This window comes from Aquarana catesbeiana, linkage group LG05 (assembly GCF_042186555.1).
Source record: "Aquarana catesbeiana isolate 2022-GZ linkage group LG05, ASM4218655v1, whole genome shotgun sequence".
Lineage (NCBI taxonomy): Eukaryota > Metazoa > Chordata > Amphibia > Anura > Ranidae > Aquarana > Aquarana catesbeiana.
The window spans coordinates 46,124,950-46,142,616 of NC_133328.1; the positions used below are offsets into that span (position 1 = coordinate 46,124,950).

Below are 17,667 nucleotides of genomic sequence, written 5' to 3' on the forward strand. Positions count from 1 at the left end.
TACTGACCATTACACTGACCTACCTGACATACACTGACCTACCTGACACACACTGACCATTACACTGACCTACCTGACACACACTGACACGTACCGACCTACCTGATACGCACTGACCTACCTGACCAACACTGACCATTACACTGACCTATCTGACATACACTGACCTACCTGACACACACTGACCCACCTACCTGACATACACTCACTGACCCACCTGACCAGGAGACCGACTTCATGTTGTGTCCTGCAGCAGCAGCTCAGCCGTGGTGTACGAGGCAGCCAGAGGAGAGACGCCTGCCCGAGTGGCGATCGATGTATCGCGCGGCGGCCGCATTGTAATTTCCGTCTTCTGGAGCCTGCAGCGCCTATGATGGATGTCACGCGTCCCACGGTCCCGCCATTGGACCAATGGGACGTCCATCATAGCACTGCAGGCTCCAGAAGGCGGGACCTGCTATGTGACTCGGCCACACTCGGCGGCTAATAATAAAATTGTGCATGCCTGACACCCGGGGCTTTTCGGGGACCCATTCTGGGCTCCAGCCCCCCCCCCCCCCTCCCGACGCCACTGGTCCTGCTGTATAACCCAAGTGCACTTGAGCTTGAGGTCACAAACTGATGGCCGGACATTCTCTTTTAGGATTTTCTGGTAGAGCTCAGAGTTCATGGTTCCATCCATTATGGCAAGTCTTCCAGGTCCTGAAGCTGCAAAGCCCCAGACCATCATGCTACCACCACCATGTCTGACTGTTGGTATCATGTTCTTGTTATGAAATGCTGTATTCATTTTATGCCAGATGTAACGGGACGCACACCTTCCAAAAAGTTAAATTTTTGTCTCATCAGTCCACAGAATATTTGCCTAAAAGTCTTGAGGGTTAATCAAGATGTTTTTTGGTAAATGTGAGATGAGCCTTTTGCCGCGTACACACGAGCGGACTTTACGGCAGACTTGGTCCGGCGTACCAGATTTCGTCGGACAATTCGATCGTGTGTGAGCTCCAGCGGACCTTGTTTTTTCAAAAGTTGGACGGACTTAGATTTGAAACATGTTTTAAATCAATCCGTCGAAATCGAGTCCGGTCGAAAAGTCTGCTCGTCTGTATGCTAGTTCGACGGACAAAAAGCCACGCTAGGGCAGCTATTGGCTACTGGCTATGAACTTCCTTATTTTAGTCCGGTCGTACGTCATCACGTACAAATTAGTCGGACTTTGGTTGATTGTGTGTAGGCAAGTCCGTTCATTCAGAAAGTCCGTCGTAAAGTCCGTCAAAAAGTCCGCCGGGCAAAGTCTGCCATAAAGTCCGGTCGTGTGTACGCGGCATTAGTGTTCTTTTTGGTCAGTAGTGGCTTTGGCCTTGGAACTCTCCCATGGATGCCATTTTTGCCCAGTCTCTTTCTTATTGTTGAATCATGAACACTGATCTTACCTGAGGCAAGTGAGGCCTGCAGTACTTTAGATGTTGTTCTGGGTTCTTTTATGACCTCCTGAATGAGTCGTCGTCAGGAGTAATTTTTGTAGGCCGGACACTACTGGGAAGGGTCACCACTGTTCCAAGTTATCTTAATTTGTGGATATTGGCTCTCCCCATGGTTCACCAAAGTTCCAAAGCCTTAGAAATGGCCTTGAAACCCTTCCTAGATGGATATGTGTACATTACTTTGTTTCTAATCTGTTCTTGAATTTTTTTAGATTGTGGCATGATGTATGCCTTTTGTGATCTGTTAGCGTGCTTCACTTTGCAAGACTGCTTCTATTTATGTGATTTCTTGATTCAACAGGTCTGGCAGTAATCAGGCCTGGGTATGGCAAGTGAAATTTAACTCAGCTTTCCAAAAGATTGTGGTTAATCACAGTTCATTCATGATTCAGCATGGGAGGAGGCAATTACTTTTACTTAATAAATAAAACAATAATTTAAAAACTGCATCTTAGATTTACTCGGGTTACCGTTGTTTCATGATAAAATTTGTTTGATGATCTGAATTATTTAAATGTGAGAAATCTGTTAAGAAAATAAAAAATCAGGAAGGGGCAAATACTTTTTTTTAATTTCAATAGATTTTTATTAAGTTTTCAATAGTAAATAGTACAGAAAGGAAGAAAATAGCCGTATACATAGGAAGCTTATATATGATACTTTGTTGTTATTGCTCTATCATGAAAACGTTATTTCGAGAACATCATCTTTATGAATATATATACTTGTAGAAGATAACAAGACGTATATAATATCGTTATATTACCAAGTGCGCGTCTGTCTTCCGGCACCCCTATGGGAACTTTCTGTGCCTCGGTCAACAGACGCACACCCAATATTTTTATTCCGTCTCTATTACTTATAAACTAAGATTATGTTTCAGGGTAGTATTACATTTCGCCTTCATGTAGGACATTATTTATATAAAGATATAGTAAATAGGAGGTTATACTTAAAGGAACTGCCGTAAAAATTGTGACATAAGTGAACCGAGTAAGAGGGTAAAGGGATATCTAGTGTAGTTCTATGGGGTAGACACATCTTCATTTGGTATGTAATGTATGGTGCCAATCTGTCCATGTTTTCCAAATCAGACTTTTAGTTGTGTAATTGCCTTGAGAAGCGGCAAACATAAGTTCGTATGATATATGGAGATTAGTGGTTTTGATTACATCATTAATAGATGGTATTTCAGTTTTTAACCATCGTCTCGTTATTTCGAGGCGAGCGCTAATAAGAATCTGGGTAACTATTTGTCTCATGGAGTGGGGTACCACATCTATTCCCAAGGACAGGATAGCCATATTGGGCGTATTATATATTTGGGTTTTAGTGACCTGTTTTATGAGATGGAATATATTGGTCCAGTAGGTTTTCAATCGTGGGCATGACCAGAAAATATGGGTGATAGATCCTCTTTGATCACAATTTCTCCAACAAAGTGGCGATATTTGTGGGTTGAACCCTGCCAATCGTGTGGGAGTTAGGTACCATCTCAAGAGTAGTTTTTGGCATAACTCCCACAGATTAACACTTCTAGAGGCCTTGTATATGGATGATATTGCTTGTTTCCATTGTTCTAAGGTATAGGATGTATTAAAATCAATTTCCCAAGTTCTCATAGAGGGTGTCTTGTTAAATATTGATTTCTGGTTTAAAAGGTTATAAAATAGCGAGATACCTTTGATAGAGGTAGTGGGGTTTGAGAAATATAAGTATGCCTTCCAAATAATGTTTATATGAGTGTTGTTAATCGATAATAGTAAATGGGATACTTGTAAGTACGTGTAGTATTCTTTAGAGTCTAAGTTATGCTCTATTTGAAGTGCTCGGAAGGTCTTTATTGTGGGTCCTATATAGAAATCTTCGACTGTTTTTAGGCCTTTGGATTCCCAATGTTTAATGTTGATATTAGGTATCAACAGTTGTAAACTGGTAATGGGGAGGGCAATGGATTTGGAAGGATAGTCATTGATGGGAGTGTTTAGGAATGCTTTCCATGTGTTTATAGATGCCTTCATTGTGGGCGAGAGTTTGGTGGAGGAATGTGGCAACAGGGCAAATACTTTTTCACAGCAATATATATATATATATATTTATACAAATTCCACACAGAGCCATAACAACCCAGATAATGAGTAAAATAATAAATACTAATTACTTCTAAAGATTCCACACAGTCCTGACACTGACATCCAGATTATAAATTAAATATGTTAATTGTAAATATATCAACATATTCAATACAGAAACCCAAAACTGACACCCAAATAATAAAGAAAATAATAAATACAAATTACTTCTAAAGATTCCACACCGAGCCCTGACACTGATACCCAGATAACAAATAAATGATAAATAAATACAAATTATTTCTCAAGATTGCATACACAGCCATGGCACTGATATATACACACAGAATCTCACAAAAGTGAGTACACCCCTCACATTTTTGTAAATATATTATTATTATCTTTTCATGTGACAACACTGAAGAAATGACACTTTGCTACAATGTAAAGTAGTGAGTGTACAGCTTGTATAACAGTGTAAATTTGCTGTCCCTTCAAAATAACTCAACACACAGCCATTAATGTCTAAATTACTGGCAACAAAAGTGAGTACACCCCTAAGTGAAAATGTCCATATTGGGCCCAAAGTGTCAATATTTTGTGTGGCCACCATTATTTTCCAGCATTGCCTTAACCCTCATGGGCATGGAGTTCACCAGAGCTTCACAGGTTGCCACTGGAGTCCTCTTCCACTCCTCCATGCTGATATCACAGGGCTGGTAGATGTTAAAGACCTTGCGCTCCTCCACCTTCTGTTTGAGGATGTCCAACAGATGCTCAATAGGGTTTAGGCCTGGAGACATGCGTGGCCAGTCCATCACCTTTACCCTCAGCTTCTTTAGCAAGGCAGTGGTCATCTTGGAGTGTTTGGGGTCATTATCACATTGGAATATTGCCCTGCGGTCCAGTCTCCGAAGGGAGGGGATCATGCTCTGCTTCAGTATGTCACAGTACATGTTGGCATTCATGGTTCCCTTAATGAACTGTAGCTCCCCAGTGCCGGAAGCACTCATGCAGCCCCAGACCATGACACTCCCACCACCATGCTTGACTGTAGGCAAGACACACTTGTCTTTGTACTCCTCACCTGGTTGCCGCCACACACGCTTCACACCATCTGAACCAAATAAGTTTGTCTTGGTCTTATCAGACCACAAGACATGGTTCCAGCAATCAATGTCCTTAGTCTGTTTGTCTTCAGCCAACTGTTTGCAGGCTTTCTTGTGCATCATCTTTAGAAGAGGCTTCCTTCTGGGACAACAGCCATGCAGACCAGTTTGATGCAGTGTGTGGTGTATGGTCTGAGCACTGACAGGCTCAGTGCGCTGGCAGGACGGTAAAAAAAGTCCTGCTAGAAGCATCTTTAAAATGGTGAAGGAGCAGTGTGTATACTGCTCTTTCACCGCTCCTGCCCATTGAAATGAATGGGGCAGCAGCGGTTTGCGGTGTTTTTAACCCTTTCTCGGCCGCTAGCGGGGGGTAAAAGCGCCCCGCTAGCGGCCGAATAGTGCAGCGAAATTGACGGTAAAGCGGCGCTAAAAATAGCGCCGACGCACACACCGCCCCAGTGTGAAAGGGGCCTAAGAGTTCCCTTCACTGGAACTAAGCGGCCAAGCCCAACCCCTGAAAAACAACCCCACACCATAATCCCCCCTCCACCAAATGATTTGGACCACTGCACAAAGCAAGATCCATAAAGACATGAATGAGCGAGTTTGGGGTGGAGGAAGTTGACTGGCTGCTGACCTCAACCCGATAAAACACCTTTGGGATGAATTAGAGCGGAGACTGCGAGCCAGGCCTTCTCATCCAACATCAGTGCCTCACAAATGCATTTCTGGAAGAATGGTCAAACATTCCCATAGACACACTCCTAAACCTTGTGGACAGCCTTCCCAGAAGAGTTGAAGCTGTTATAGCTGCAAAGGGTGGGCCAACTCAATATTGAACCCTACGGACTAAGACTGGGATGCCATTAAAGTTCATGTGCGTGTAAAGGCAGGTGTCCCAATACTTTTGGTAATATAGGGTTTATAAGGCTATCTTTTATTTTATAGAGCTCTCTATGACCACAAGTGTATGAAAATATATCTAAAAATGAAAATCACTTCATGAACAATAAAATCTACTAGACGCATGGAAGAGAAATGCACAGGTGGCCCCATAAAACTAACATAAATCCTCTTGTCACGCATTGTCACATGCCAGCCAACGTTCATAAACCCGCACAGGTGCATTTTCTTTTTTTTCAAATTTACTTTTGACACTCAGCAATAGCAATTCTCATGGAGGATACACGGACACAGCCGCTCGTCCTAATTTAGCAGCGTGCGGGTGAGCGGCCCTGAAAGCTGAAAGTTTGTGTCTGCAGCCACTCACCTGTTGAATTAGGATATCTGCGTCCTAATGGACTGGAATGGGCTGCCTGCACGCTTAAGCTGCATAAACAATGGTACATTTGATTTATCGTATGATTGACTGCAATCTGCTCACATAATTTTTAATAAAAAATCTTTGCCATTCTGAAGCTTCCCTCCAACCACTTTGCATATTATTTTATATATACTGTAATTCTGTACTTGCCAAACATGCTGCAGAAATCTCCCTCCACTAAGTCTGGCTGCAAAAATTTAAACTGTGGGCAGCTGAAGCTGATGACTGTTTACTTCCTGGATTTACACAGACACACAGAGGCACAACTGCAGCTCTCATTGGTCCTCTTATGACTCATCTCCCCTCCCTTCCTGGCAAACTCTCTCGAGAGTGAGAGAAAGAGCTGTGCATGATGTCATAAGCCTAGGCTAATGACCAGACAAGATACAGGAAGTGGGCTGTATAAATTACTATCCAAAGTTAAAACAACAAGGGCAGAAGATTTAATAGATGGAAAGATGAAAAATGACTGAAGGTCCGCTTTAACCACTTCAGCCCTGGAAGGATTTACCCACTTCCTGACCAGGCCATTTTTTTGCACGGTTGTGTAACGCTGTACCCAAACAAAATTGATGTCCTTTTTTTCCCACAAATAGAGCTTTCTTTTGGTGGTATTTGAGCACCTCTGCGTTTTTTTTTTGCTTTTGTTTTGCTATAAACAAAAAAAGAGCGATAATTTTGAAAAAAAAGAAATTTTTTTTTACTTTCTGGTATAAAACATTTCCAAAAAAAAGTAAAAAAAATAATTTATTCATCAGTTTAGGCCAATATGTATTCTGCTACATATTTTTGGTATTGATTGATTTGCGCAAAAGTTATCGCATCTACAAAATAGGGGATACATTTATGACATTTTTTTTTTTTTTTTTTTTTACTGGTAATGGCGGCGATCAGTGACTTTTAGCGGGACTGCGACATTGCGGCGGACAGATCGGACACCTAACTGACATTTTTGACACTGTTTTGTGAACCAGTGACATTATTACAGTAATCAGTGCTAAAAATATGCACTGACATTGTACTAATGACACTGGTAGGGAAGGGGTTAACATCAGGGGTGACCAAGGCGTTAAATGTGTTCCCTGTTTGTGTTTTCTAACTGTATGGGGGACTGTGTGACTGGGGAAACACACAGATCCATCTTCCTGCATAGCACAAAGACAGGATCTGTGTGATCTTCCCTGTCTGAACGGAGATCTACCTTGTTCTACACAGGCAGAACCCCGTTCTGTCACTTGCCGGGAACAATCGTGGGTGGCCGGCGTTCACACTGATTGGCTACCCCGTTGGCCTATGGGAGCGCGCGCGTGCCCACAAAAGTGAGTTCCTGTGCCGATGTACAGCTACGGCGATTTGCGGGAACGAGCAACCTTGCCTTAGTATAGTGATGGTGGCTGGTTGGGAAGCGGTTAATTGCTCTGATTATAAAATACTAAAAAGGGGTTAAAATATTCCTATCACTGTTAGGCCTCGTTTAGACTAAGTGCCAGTTCACACAGGGGCGACTTGTCAGGCGACCTAGCCGCCTGACAAGTCGCCTCCCGTTCTGTACTACGGAACCGTTCTAATAGGAGCGACGCAAGTCGCTCCGACTTAGAAAAAGGTTCCTGTAGCATTTCTGGGGCGACTTCAGGCGACTTGCATAGACTTCTATACAGAAGTCGTTTTGCAAGTCGCCGTGGAAGTCGTGTGCAGGTCACTGTGTTGTTAGCATCCCCCCAACCGCCCCCTTCTTAAGCTGCAATGGCAGCTGACAGGGGTGTATACATGATGCAGTTGCGATGCTTTCTCCAACTCCGCACCTGTGGCAAAAACCATCCAACATGTCGCGATTGGTGGGCGGCAAGTTTACCGATCGCAGCCCATTTAAGTAAATGAGGTAGTGCAGCAAACACCCTGCATCCACATGCAATGCATGCAATTATGGCACATTTGTTCAGCAAAAATGGGGTTTAAACGGATGGTGAGTAGGCATCACATCACCTCTTCACTGCCTGTCAATTGTCTCTGACAAGCGATCAGAACGTAATTCGCTCTTCAGAGGAGCAGCGGGTTTAGACGCAAGTAGGGTTGCCACCTCATCCTTTTAAACCCAAACACATATGAATTACACAGGTTCTGAGGCTAAATAAATGCAGATAAGGCAACAAGTGAGTTTAATTACCACCTTAATCAGCCACAGAACCTGTGTAATTAATATGTGTTTGGGTTTAAAGGGATGAGGTGGCAACTCTAGACGCAAGTCGAAACCTGGCCTTACAGTTGTCAGTGACTTGCATCATGCCTGATCACTATTTATTATTCTGATTATCAGAAGAATGATGACACCATCTGACATCTCTTGGAATGTGCTTCTATGAATATACAACCACTGCACCGCCTTTGGTGTCAAGGCACAGCCAATCAATGAGTTTTCTGTAGAGGACGCCATCTAGGGTCATGTGACAACATGGTGTGATGTGAGGAGAAGCCATTTTTGATCTGGGCACATTCTGGGCTTGTTTTTGAATGGTGTAGGAAGAGAACAGTGACACTTTTTAATATAGAAACATGGCAAACCGCTCTGATTGAAGGTTTTCATGTCAATAACAGTGTCAGCAAAAGAAAATAGTTAATTCAATGGTAAAGGTTCCCATTTTTAACATGGCTGCTCCAGCTTCCTGGCTCCTCCTGTACTGTCAGGGGAGGAAGGAGTCTTGTGTAATGATCCTGCTGACACACATGCTTTCCTGCACTGACATACAGGGATGATGGTCTGTGCTCTCCTCTGTCCTACACTGACAAGACCCCTGCACTCCCCAGGAGGGACCTGATTATTGGCTGCACTCTAGGACAAGATCAACACAGACAGGACACAGTGCAGGCAGCAAGAGGTCAAAGGTACAGTGACACTAGTGGACATTGTAAAGTACTGGCACATTGTGCGTCTGTGGAGCGTGCAACCTCTGCGCTGAACACATGGCTGCCAACGCAGTGCAAACGTCATATACACTGAACAGCTGTATCGCTGTGCATTTTTGCATGCGCTGCAATAAATTGTTTACGCACACTGTGGTGTGGGGTTTTTTTCTTTTGTTTAATCAAATACTGTACATCACTTTTTATTTATCTAAGCGTCACCAAACCCGTTACAATCGGTCTGTACAATCAGCTTTAGATTTAGTAAAACTATGTAATGAGGACCTATTTAATTAACACAATGAGGCAGGCCTTTGTACTACATAGTTGGTGGCAGATCTAAAGGAGATTGTACAATCAGATTGTAGTGTGTGTGTGGAGCTTAACACATTCTGTATCAGGCCACAATACACTGCGATAAGATGCTGACTGTCTCATTTTTATTTATTTTTTTTCACATCAACACACTGACACAATAGAGAACAGGGCTTCCTGCCTTGACCATGTGTTGGGACTGTGCTGAGCAATGCATGTAGTGTGAACAATGTATGTTTGTTCAGAGCCAGTGTATATAAAGCAGATCATTACAGAGTTGCCAGCTGCCCTTGGCATTCAAGGACAATGTCTATAATGAAAGATCTGTGACGGGAATTTCTTGTCCTTGCAAGGGCCCCTAGTTTTTGATGTGAGTAGCTGTTCAGAAAGAATGAAAATACAAATTTCTGCACATCAAAGTGTATTTAAAGTGGTTGTAAACCTCAGACATGAAATATGAACAAAGCATATCCCTCCTATAGCGTGTACTTGTCTCAATTAAAAGCATTAAGGGGACGATTTACTAAAACTGGTGCAGCTCTGCATGGTAGCCAATCAGCTTCTAACTTTAGCTTGTTCAATTAAGCTTTGACGATATGATCTCGTTCACACTGAACACAGCTTTAAAATCCAGAATAGGCTCGCCCTGCTCTGCACATGCTCAATTGCTCTCTCTTTTTTTGGCACTGTGCCGAATATGTAGAGGCCAATCTGCTGACAGCCTAAAGATTTACTGCTGCTCAGGGGTTCTGGGCTTCAGTAAAATGGCAGCCTTCAGCAAGAAGAAACAGGAGCAATGCTGGAGGCAATTTACAGCAGACACTCATTTTGGTAGCATCATTATTATGGTGGAATGTATGTTCCTTACTAAAGAACATTATTTTCTATCAAGTTGTTATGGGTAAAGTTCCACCGTAGTCCTGACCCCTGCAATCTGCATGAAATATTACTGACCTCTGCATTACTTACTACTGATCCCTGAAATCTTAATTAACGGGGCCTCGCTAGTTTAAAAAAATCAAGCTGCACTGTGGCGATCTTTGATCTTTTCCATGTGATTTCAGGTAGATCGATCACAATAAAATTTTCTAAATTTCAAGCAACATTGATAGCTGACCTGCAGATGATGTTGTTCAGTAAAGCTTGAGTTTCACTTTAAGGCCTGTAGAGTGTGATGGAGAAGTCATAGACTTGGCACCCTTGTCCAATACTGTATAGAACTGACTTTTTCATGAATTCTTGTTCTATTTTTTTTTTCTTCTGCAGAAACATGAAGGAACAGGATGAACCAGTGCTTGCATCCACCAACATTACACCTCTACAGCAGATCATGGCCTCTTCAGCTGGAGCTTTGCTTACATCCCTTTTAGGTAAGAACCAAATGTTCCGTTCCGGTATTCTGTATATGTGCAGGTTTATACACCACCTAAACATTCACCACTGCCAAACAACCAATAGCAGACATTGTTGCTGTCAATGACCTTTTGGTAGTGCTATTTGTCCTGGATTTACTGGAACTGGGAAAATAAACAGCCCATATCTGTGCCACAGCTAGATGTCTAATAACCAAGTCCCTCAATAGCAAGCCAACAACTACTAAATAAAATATAAAACTATGTTGTATACTGCTGTTTAGTCTGGATGCCTTCCCCAAAATGTGGTCATCATGGATAGGTTCAAATTCACCTTCTCCTTTGGGGATAGGAAATCTGGAAAATTCTATTCAGGTGATCCTCATCCATCAAGCTTCTACAGCAGGGATATGCAATTTAGCGGACCTCCAGCTGTTGCAGAACTACAAGTTCCATGAGGCATAGCAAGACTCTGATAGCCAAAAGCATGACACCCAGAGACAGAGGCACGATGGGACTTGTAGTTTTGCAACAGCTGGAGGTCCACTAATTGCATATCCCAGTTCTACAGTAAAAGGGAGAGGTATTTGTCTAGCAGGAGGCAATGTTCCTCAAGAGGACAATAAAGAAGGTGGTTTGGGTTTCTCCTTTACTTTGGACCTCACATGCACATAACCCTAAGGGGTCTCTATAGCTATGGTTCCTCATATGTTTCACACAGTGAATGTTTTCTGTACATTCATCCGTCTGTATTTTTTGGCATTCATTTTCTAATCACATTCACCTTGTGAATATATGAGTGTAGTGTTGTTCATGGGTGAACCTTGTTTGACTTTAAATATGATGCATAAGGCCCCTTTCACACGATCGGACCGTTCAGGTCCGCCTGATCGCTGGCGGATCAGGTGAGATCCCTCCATAGGCAGCAGCGGCACCTGACAAGCCCCTCCCCACTCAGTGAGCAGAGAGGGACCTGTCATCTGCCGGCTCAGTGGAGATCAACAGAGAGATCTCCCGCTGAGCCGGCGGACCCCGTGGAAACAGAGTCCGCCTCGTGTGAATGAGGGCTAAATCTCTATTGCCACTTTGTTTACAGTCACAGGTATGCTACTGCCTTTTACCACCATTGTTATTTTTTTTTTTTTTTTGCATACCCATAAAGGGTTATTTTAACTTTACCAAAATTTTGCCTATGCAGATAAGTGTTGTCTTTAGATAAAAACAAACTGTGCAGCTCTGGCTACAGTTGAATAATGTCCTTGGTAAAGGTGTAGGCCATTTATGTACCCCATGAAGCCCATCTGCAATTCTCTCCCAAGACGTTGCTAAGTGAGGCCTAGTCGTTACTTCCTCCATCACAGGAATGAGCTCTCATACGCTGAGCTCAGAGCTACTGCATCCAGGGAGAAAGAGAGTAAGTGAGGAGGTTTAAATCAGAGAAAGAGCTCACTCCTGTGATGGTGGAGGTGAGTAGTAATGACTAGGCCTCACTTGGCAACATCCTGAGAGTATTCCAGTCAGGCTATAGGTAAGTAGGAAAGGCGTGTAAATGGCCTACACCTATAACAATGGCATTATTCAACTTTAGTCAGGGCTTCACAGTTTGTTTTAATCTACAAACGCCCCTCACCTACATAGACAATGTTTTTTGTAAAGGCGTACAAACCCTTTAAGTGTCCTGATGTGGGGAACTACTGGTGTATTTCATAATATAGCTACTAGTGTATTCCGTAATATATGCTGGTAATCCTTTTTGGTTGTGTTTGCTCATGCAGTGACGCCTCTGGATGTTGTCAAGATTCGACTTCAGGCTCAAAGCAAACCCTTTACCAAGGGTAAGTTCTGTGCATCACAAGAGTAAAGAAATTTACTACTAAAAAAATACATTTTTGGTCTGTTGAATATATAGCTGAAAGTGCTCTGCTATATCTAATGAGTGCAATCAAAAATATCCGTTAAGTGTGCATAGCCATGTCAAATAACAGAGCCCTGAAAATGTTTACCTCTTTGTTAAAGTGGTTGTAAACCCTCACATATATCCTGTGAAGTGACTAGCTTCAGATGATACACAGGACTAAAACACATCTTTCTACATAAGTAGTACCTACAGCCTTCTAAAACACACAGATTAAAGGCTATTCTCAGCTCCAGCAGGCAGGGGCTTGAATCCTATGTCATACAGTACAGCATACAATGAGGGGAAAAAAGTATTTGATCTCCTGCTGATCTTGTATGTTTGTCCACTGACAAAGAAATGATCAGTCTATAATTTTAATGATAGGTTTATTTTAACAGTGAGAGACAGAAAAACAACAAAAAAATCCAGAAAAAAGCATTTAAAGAAAGTTTTAAATTGATTTGCATTTTAATGAGTAAAAAAAAGCATTTGATCCCCTATCAATCAGCAAGATTTCTGGCTCCCAGGTGTCTTCTATACAGGAAACGAGCTGAGATTAGGAGCACTCCTAATTTGTGCTCCTAATCTCAGCTTGCTACCTGTATAAAAGACACCTGTCCACAGAAGCAATCAATCAGATTCCAATCTCTCCACCATGGCCAAGACCAAAGAGCTGTCCAAGGATGTCAGGGACAAGATTGTAGACCTGCACAAGGCTGGAATGGGCTACAAGACCATCACCAAGCCGCTTGGTGAGAGGGTGACAACAGTTGGTGCGATTATTCGCAAATGGAAGAAATACAAAATAACTGTCAATCTCCCTCGGTCTGGGGCTCCATGCAAGATCTCACCTCGTGAGAATCTTGTCAATGATCTCAAGGCAGCTGGGACCATAGTCACCAAGAAAACAATTGGTAACACACTACGTTGTGAAGGACTAAAATCCTGCACTGCCTGCAAGGTCCCCCTGTTAAAGAAAGCACATGTACAGGCCTGTCTGAAGTTTGCTAATAAACATCCGAATGATTCAGAGGAGAACTGGGTGAAAGTGTTGTGGTCAGATGAGACCAAAATCAAGCTCTTTGGCATCAATCCAACTCACCGTGTTTGGAGGAGGAGGAGGAATGCTGTCTATGACCCCAAGAACACCATCCCCACCTTCAAACATGGAGGTGGAAACATTATGCTTTGGGGGTGTTTTTCTAAGGGGACAGGACAACTTCACAGCATCAAAGGGACGATGGACGGGGCCATTTACCATCAAATCTTGGGTGAGAACCTCCTTCCCTCAGCCAGGCCATTGAAAATGCGTTGTGGATGGATATTCCAGCATGACAATGACCCAAAACACACAGCCATGGCAACAAAGGAGTGGCTCAAGAAGAAGCACATTAAGGTCCTGTAGTAGCCTAGCCAGTCTCCAGACCTTAATCCCATAGAAAATATGTGGAGAGGGCTGAAGGTTTGAGCTACCAAACGTCAGCCTCGAAAACCTTAATAACTTGGAGATGATCTGCAAAGAGGAGTGGGACAAAATCCCTCCTGAGATGTGTGCAAACCTGGTGGCCAACTATAAGAAACGTCTGACCTCTGTGATTGCCAACAAGGGTTTTGCCACCAAATACTAGTAATAGTCATGTTTTGCGAAGGGGTCAAATACTTATTACACTCGTTAAAATCCAAATCGATGTATAACTTTTTTGAAATGCGTTGTTCTGAATGTGTTTGTTGTTGTTTTGTCTCTCACCGTTAAAATAAACCTACCATTAAAATTATAGACTGATCACTTCTTTGTCAGTGGGCAAACATACGAAATCAGCAGGGTATCAAATACTTTTTTTTCCCCTCACTGTAGAACAGGGGGGCTGAGTGTAATCTGAGACCTGAGTGGAGTGAGTGGACACACACACACTCCTTTACACACTCTCATAGGGAAACATGCACAACCGAGGCTGTCAATCGCCTTCTGTGTGATGGAGGATGGGCGGAGGTCCCTCTCCAAGGATTCTGAAGTTCCCGCAAAACCTGCCAGAGGTGGCTTATGCAGATTGCAGAAGGAAGAGAGAATAGACAGAAATCACACTAGGTGCTTTGAAATGAGGCAAGTACATACTATAGAAGAATATGCTTTATCAGGCAGCTGACAAGGCAGCAAATGTCAGACTTCTCGGCTCTAGAGTCATCTTTGTAAGAAGCGCGCAATGATAATTTTTAAATAAATTGTAGAGGAACTTGAGGAAACTGTCAGAAACCATGAAATCAGGCTGAGACAGAAGTACAGTTGAATCACACTTGTTTAATAAAAAAAGTAAAAAGAACAAACAGAGTCAAAACATAGCCAAAGTTCAGTAACCGGAACGGAAAGTCAGCCAAGCCAGAAGTCAGGGCTCAATGTAGTGGAACAGCAAGCAGGATCTGGAGCCAGAAGGGATGTCAGCACAGCAAGTCTGGAACAGGATCGCAGGCGATAGTTTCTGTGATGTTGACCAAGGCAAAGGCAGAGCTCCTCTTAAGTAGGCAGGCTTAAGTAGGCAGGACTGACGAGCAGGATATCAACAGCTGAGTAACTGTGGAGAGATAGGAGCTGGCAATTAGCCAACAGCTGATATGTGTCCCTTTTCAGCTTTTCATATATGTGTGTGTGTGTGTGTGTGTGTGTGTGTGTGTGTGTGTGTGTGTGTGTGTGTGTATATATATATATATATATATATATAATCTATATATCCATCTATATCTATATCTATATATCCCTATTAAAGGGAAATATGAATCTTCCTTAGCTAAACCTACCTAGTTATAATTTAAGACTTGTACCCAGGTTCTTGCTTAGACATGCCTTGTTCTCTAAAATCAAAATGCTAAGAAAATTTAAAATAACATCCTTTTTACTAGTTATGTATTTATTGTTTACAATATGTTAGAATACTTCTAGGACTTTAATTGTATTGTTTTTTTTTTCTGAATAGCAGAAATTGGACTGACAGTGAAAGGTTTGACAGTGCTGCCAGGCCAACTTGTTTTCATGCACTAGGAGTTTGAGGAGGGAGTGCTTAGCCAGTGTAGAACAGCAGTTCCTAATCTTGGTCATTAAAGCAGAGTTCCGCTTAAAAAAAAAAAAAAAAAATTAAAAGCCAGCAGCTACAAATACTGCAGATGCTGATTTTTAATAATCAGATACTTACCTGTCCCAGGGTTCAGCGATGCGGGGGAACGAAGCCCCGCTCGTCTCCCAATCCTCTGGCATAGTTACTGTGGGCGCCCGGGTGGGGCTCCACAGCCGGGCACGCACTACGCATGCGCGAGCCGTGACTAGCAGGGCAATCATCTGGGACCCGTGAAGTGTCCCAGATGATTGCCGAGAGGGAGGGGGGAGAGGTGATCTTCCTTGCGGTGCACCGGGAGGAAGTGGGAGCTGGAACCCTCTAAAATGAGGGTTTCTGCTCCCACCCCCCCTACTCCCCCCCCAAAAAAAAATGACATGCCAAATGTGGCATGTCAGGGGGTCAATTTCTCTTAAAGCGGAAGTTCCATTTTTGGATGGATCTCCGCTTTTAAAGTGTTTTTCTGAAAAAGTGAACCAACACTGTACACCCCCCCCGAACTTGCATCCCTAGACCACTGACATCTCAGAATCCCTGGATTTTAGTAGCATAGTGGGGATGGGGGTGGGGAGGGTGTACCGCGTTAGTTCACCTTTTTTCATTTTTTTTCTGAAAAGGTGAACTAACGCTTTCAGTGCTCCCAACAGATCATTTTTTGGGGAATTTCCCTTAGAAGTAGCTATCTGTCATAAATACCAAGCCATTGACATTGATGTAAAGCACCTCTGAAAGGTGAAGGAAATCCTAAAAACATGACCTGTTTTGGAGCGTAAATGAGGATTAAGTTTGGGAACCCCTGGTGTAGAGGAATAAACCACAGGGGTGTGATGATACTCATTTACAGTCCAGTGAGCAGGCATTTGCTGCAGTAGACAATAACGGTATAACCATGGTCTCTATGCCCTGTGACAGAGGATGTGTTATTTGCAGGACCAGCTAAAAAAGATCTGTATGTTCTCTGACAGGTCAAATAGTCCACATACTGTATGTGTGTTTCAGATAGGACTGGTATTCTGTTTAAATGTTGTGTCTTTGTGTCATTATTAGGGAAGTGCTTTGTATATTGCAATGGTCTTATGGACCATCTCTGTGTATGTGAGAATGGAAGCAGCAAAGCCTGGTATAAAGCACCACCCGGCCGAATCACAGGAACAGTGGTAAGGACCATGTTATAGTACAAGTATACTTTTACACTATCAAAGCTAAACAGCCCTCCTCCCATTATCCCTCAGTACATTTCTCAGACCAGTGGCTGACCCAGTGCAGGAGTCGCACCCTATAGCAGGCACACTGTTCCTTTCCCCTACCAATCTGGCTGGGCCGTGCTGTGTTGCACATGTGTGGCTTTTCTTTATAGGCCCTATTGGAAGAACCAAAGACAGACCTGTCTACTTGCAATCCTGCAGGCAGGACAGTCTTTCCAAGTCTCTAAAATCTTTAACATTTTAGTGTAATTTTGGAAATAATGTTCAATCCTTTAACCTTGAGCTGTTTTTGCACATATATTTAAAAAAAAAAACATTTTAGGCCTAAAGATTACTTAAAACCACCAAAACATTATATATTTTAAAAGCAGAGAGCCTAGAGAATAAAATGATGGTAGTTTCAATTTTTTATGTTGCATGATATTGTGCTAAATAAGTGCTAAATTTCAGTAAAAACTGTACGATAAAGTTACCTTTTAGGACACACGCACGCAACATAAAACCCATTTTTGGTAAGATATAAAAGATAAGGAGACGCTGAGTAAGTACGGTAGATACCTAACATGTCGAGCTTTAAAATTGCGTGCGCTTATTAAATAACAACAAACTTATATACCCTAAATTTTCCATAGGTGACTCTTTAAAAGACCATACAGGTCATCAGTTTAGAGTTAACAATGAATAATAGGCCTAGAATTCTAATATAATACGTGTAGTGCAAGCAATGTTTGTGTACATACAGTGACTTGAAAAAGTATTCATACCACTTGAAATTTTTCCACATTTTGTCATGTTACAACCAAAAATGTAAATGTATTTTATTGGGATTTTATGTGATAGACCAACACAAAGTGGCACATAATTGTGAAGTGGAAGGAAAATGATAAATGGTTTTCAATTTTTTTTTACA

The 17,667-nt window shown here is 42.5% G+C and overlaps 1 protein-coding gene across 4 annotated transcripts in view; it reads left to right on the plus strand.

Moving 5' to 3' along the window:
• The first annotated feature begins 8,657 nt into the window (after positions 1 to 8,657).
• Positions 8,658 to 17,667, plus strand: part of SLC25A40 (solute carrier family 25 member 40) — a 74,940-nt gene continuing 65,930 nt past the window's right edge. For all 4 annotated transcript variants that reach the window (XM_073629679.1, XM_073629680.1, XM_073629677.1 and 1 more), the window contains exons 1-4: positions 8,658 to 8,869; positions 10,469 to 10,572; positions 12,330 to 12,389; positions 16,600 to 16,709. In XM_073629679.1, coding sequence (XP_073485780.1) covers positions 10,473 to 10,572; positions 12,330 to 12,389; positions 16,600 to 16,709 — 270 coding nt within the window. In that variant the 5' untranslated portion in view covers positions 8,658 to 8,869; positions 10,469 to 10,472. The remainder of the gene's footprint in view (positions 8,870 to 10,468; positions 10,573 to 12,329; positions 12,390 to 16,599; positions 16,710 to 17,667) is intronic.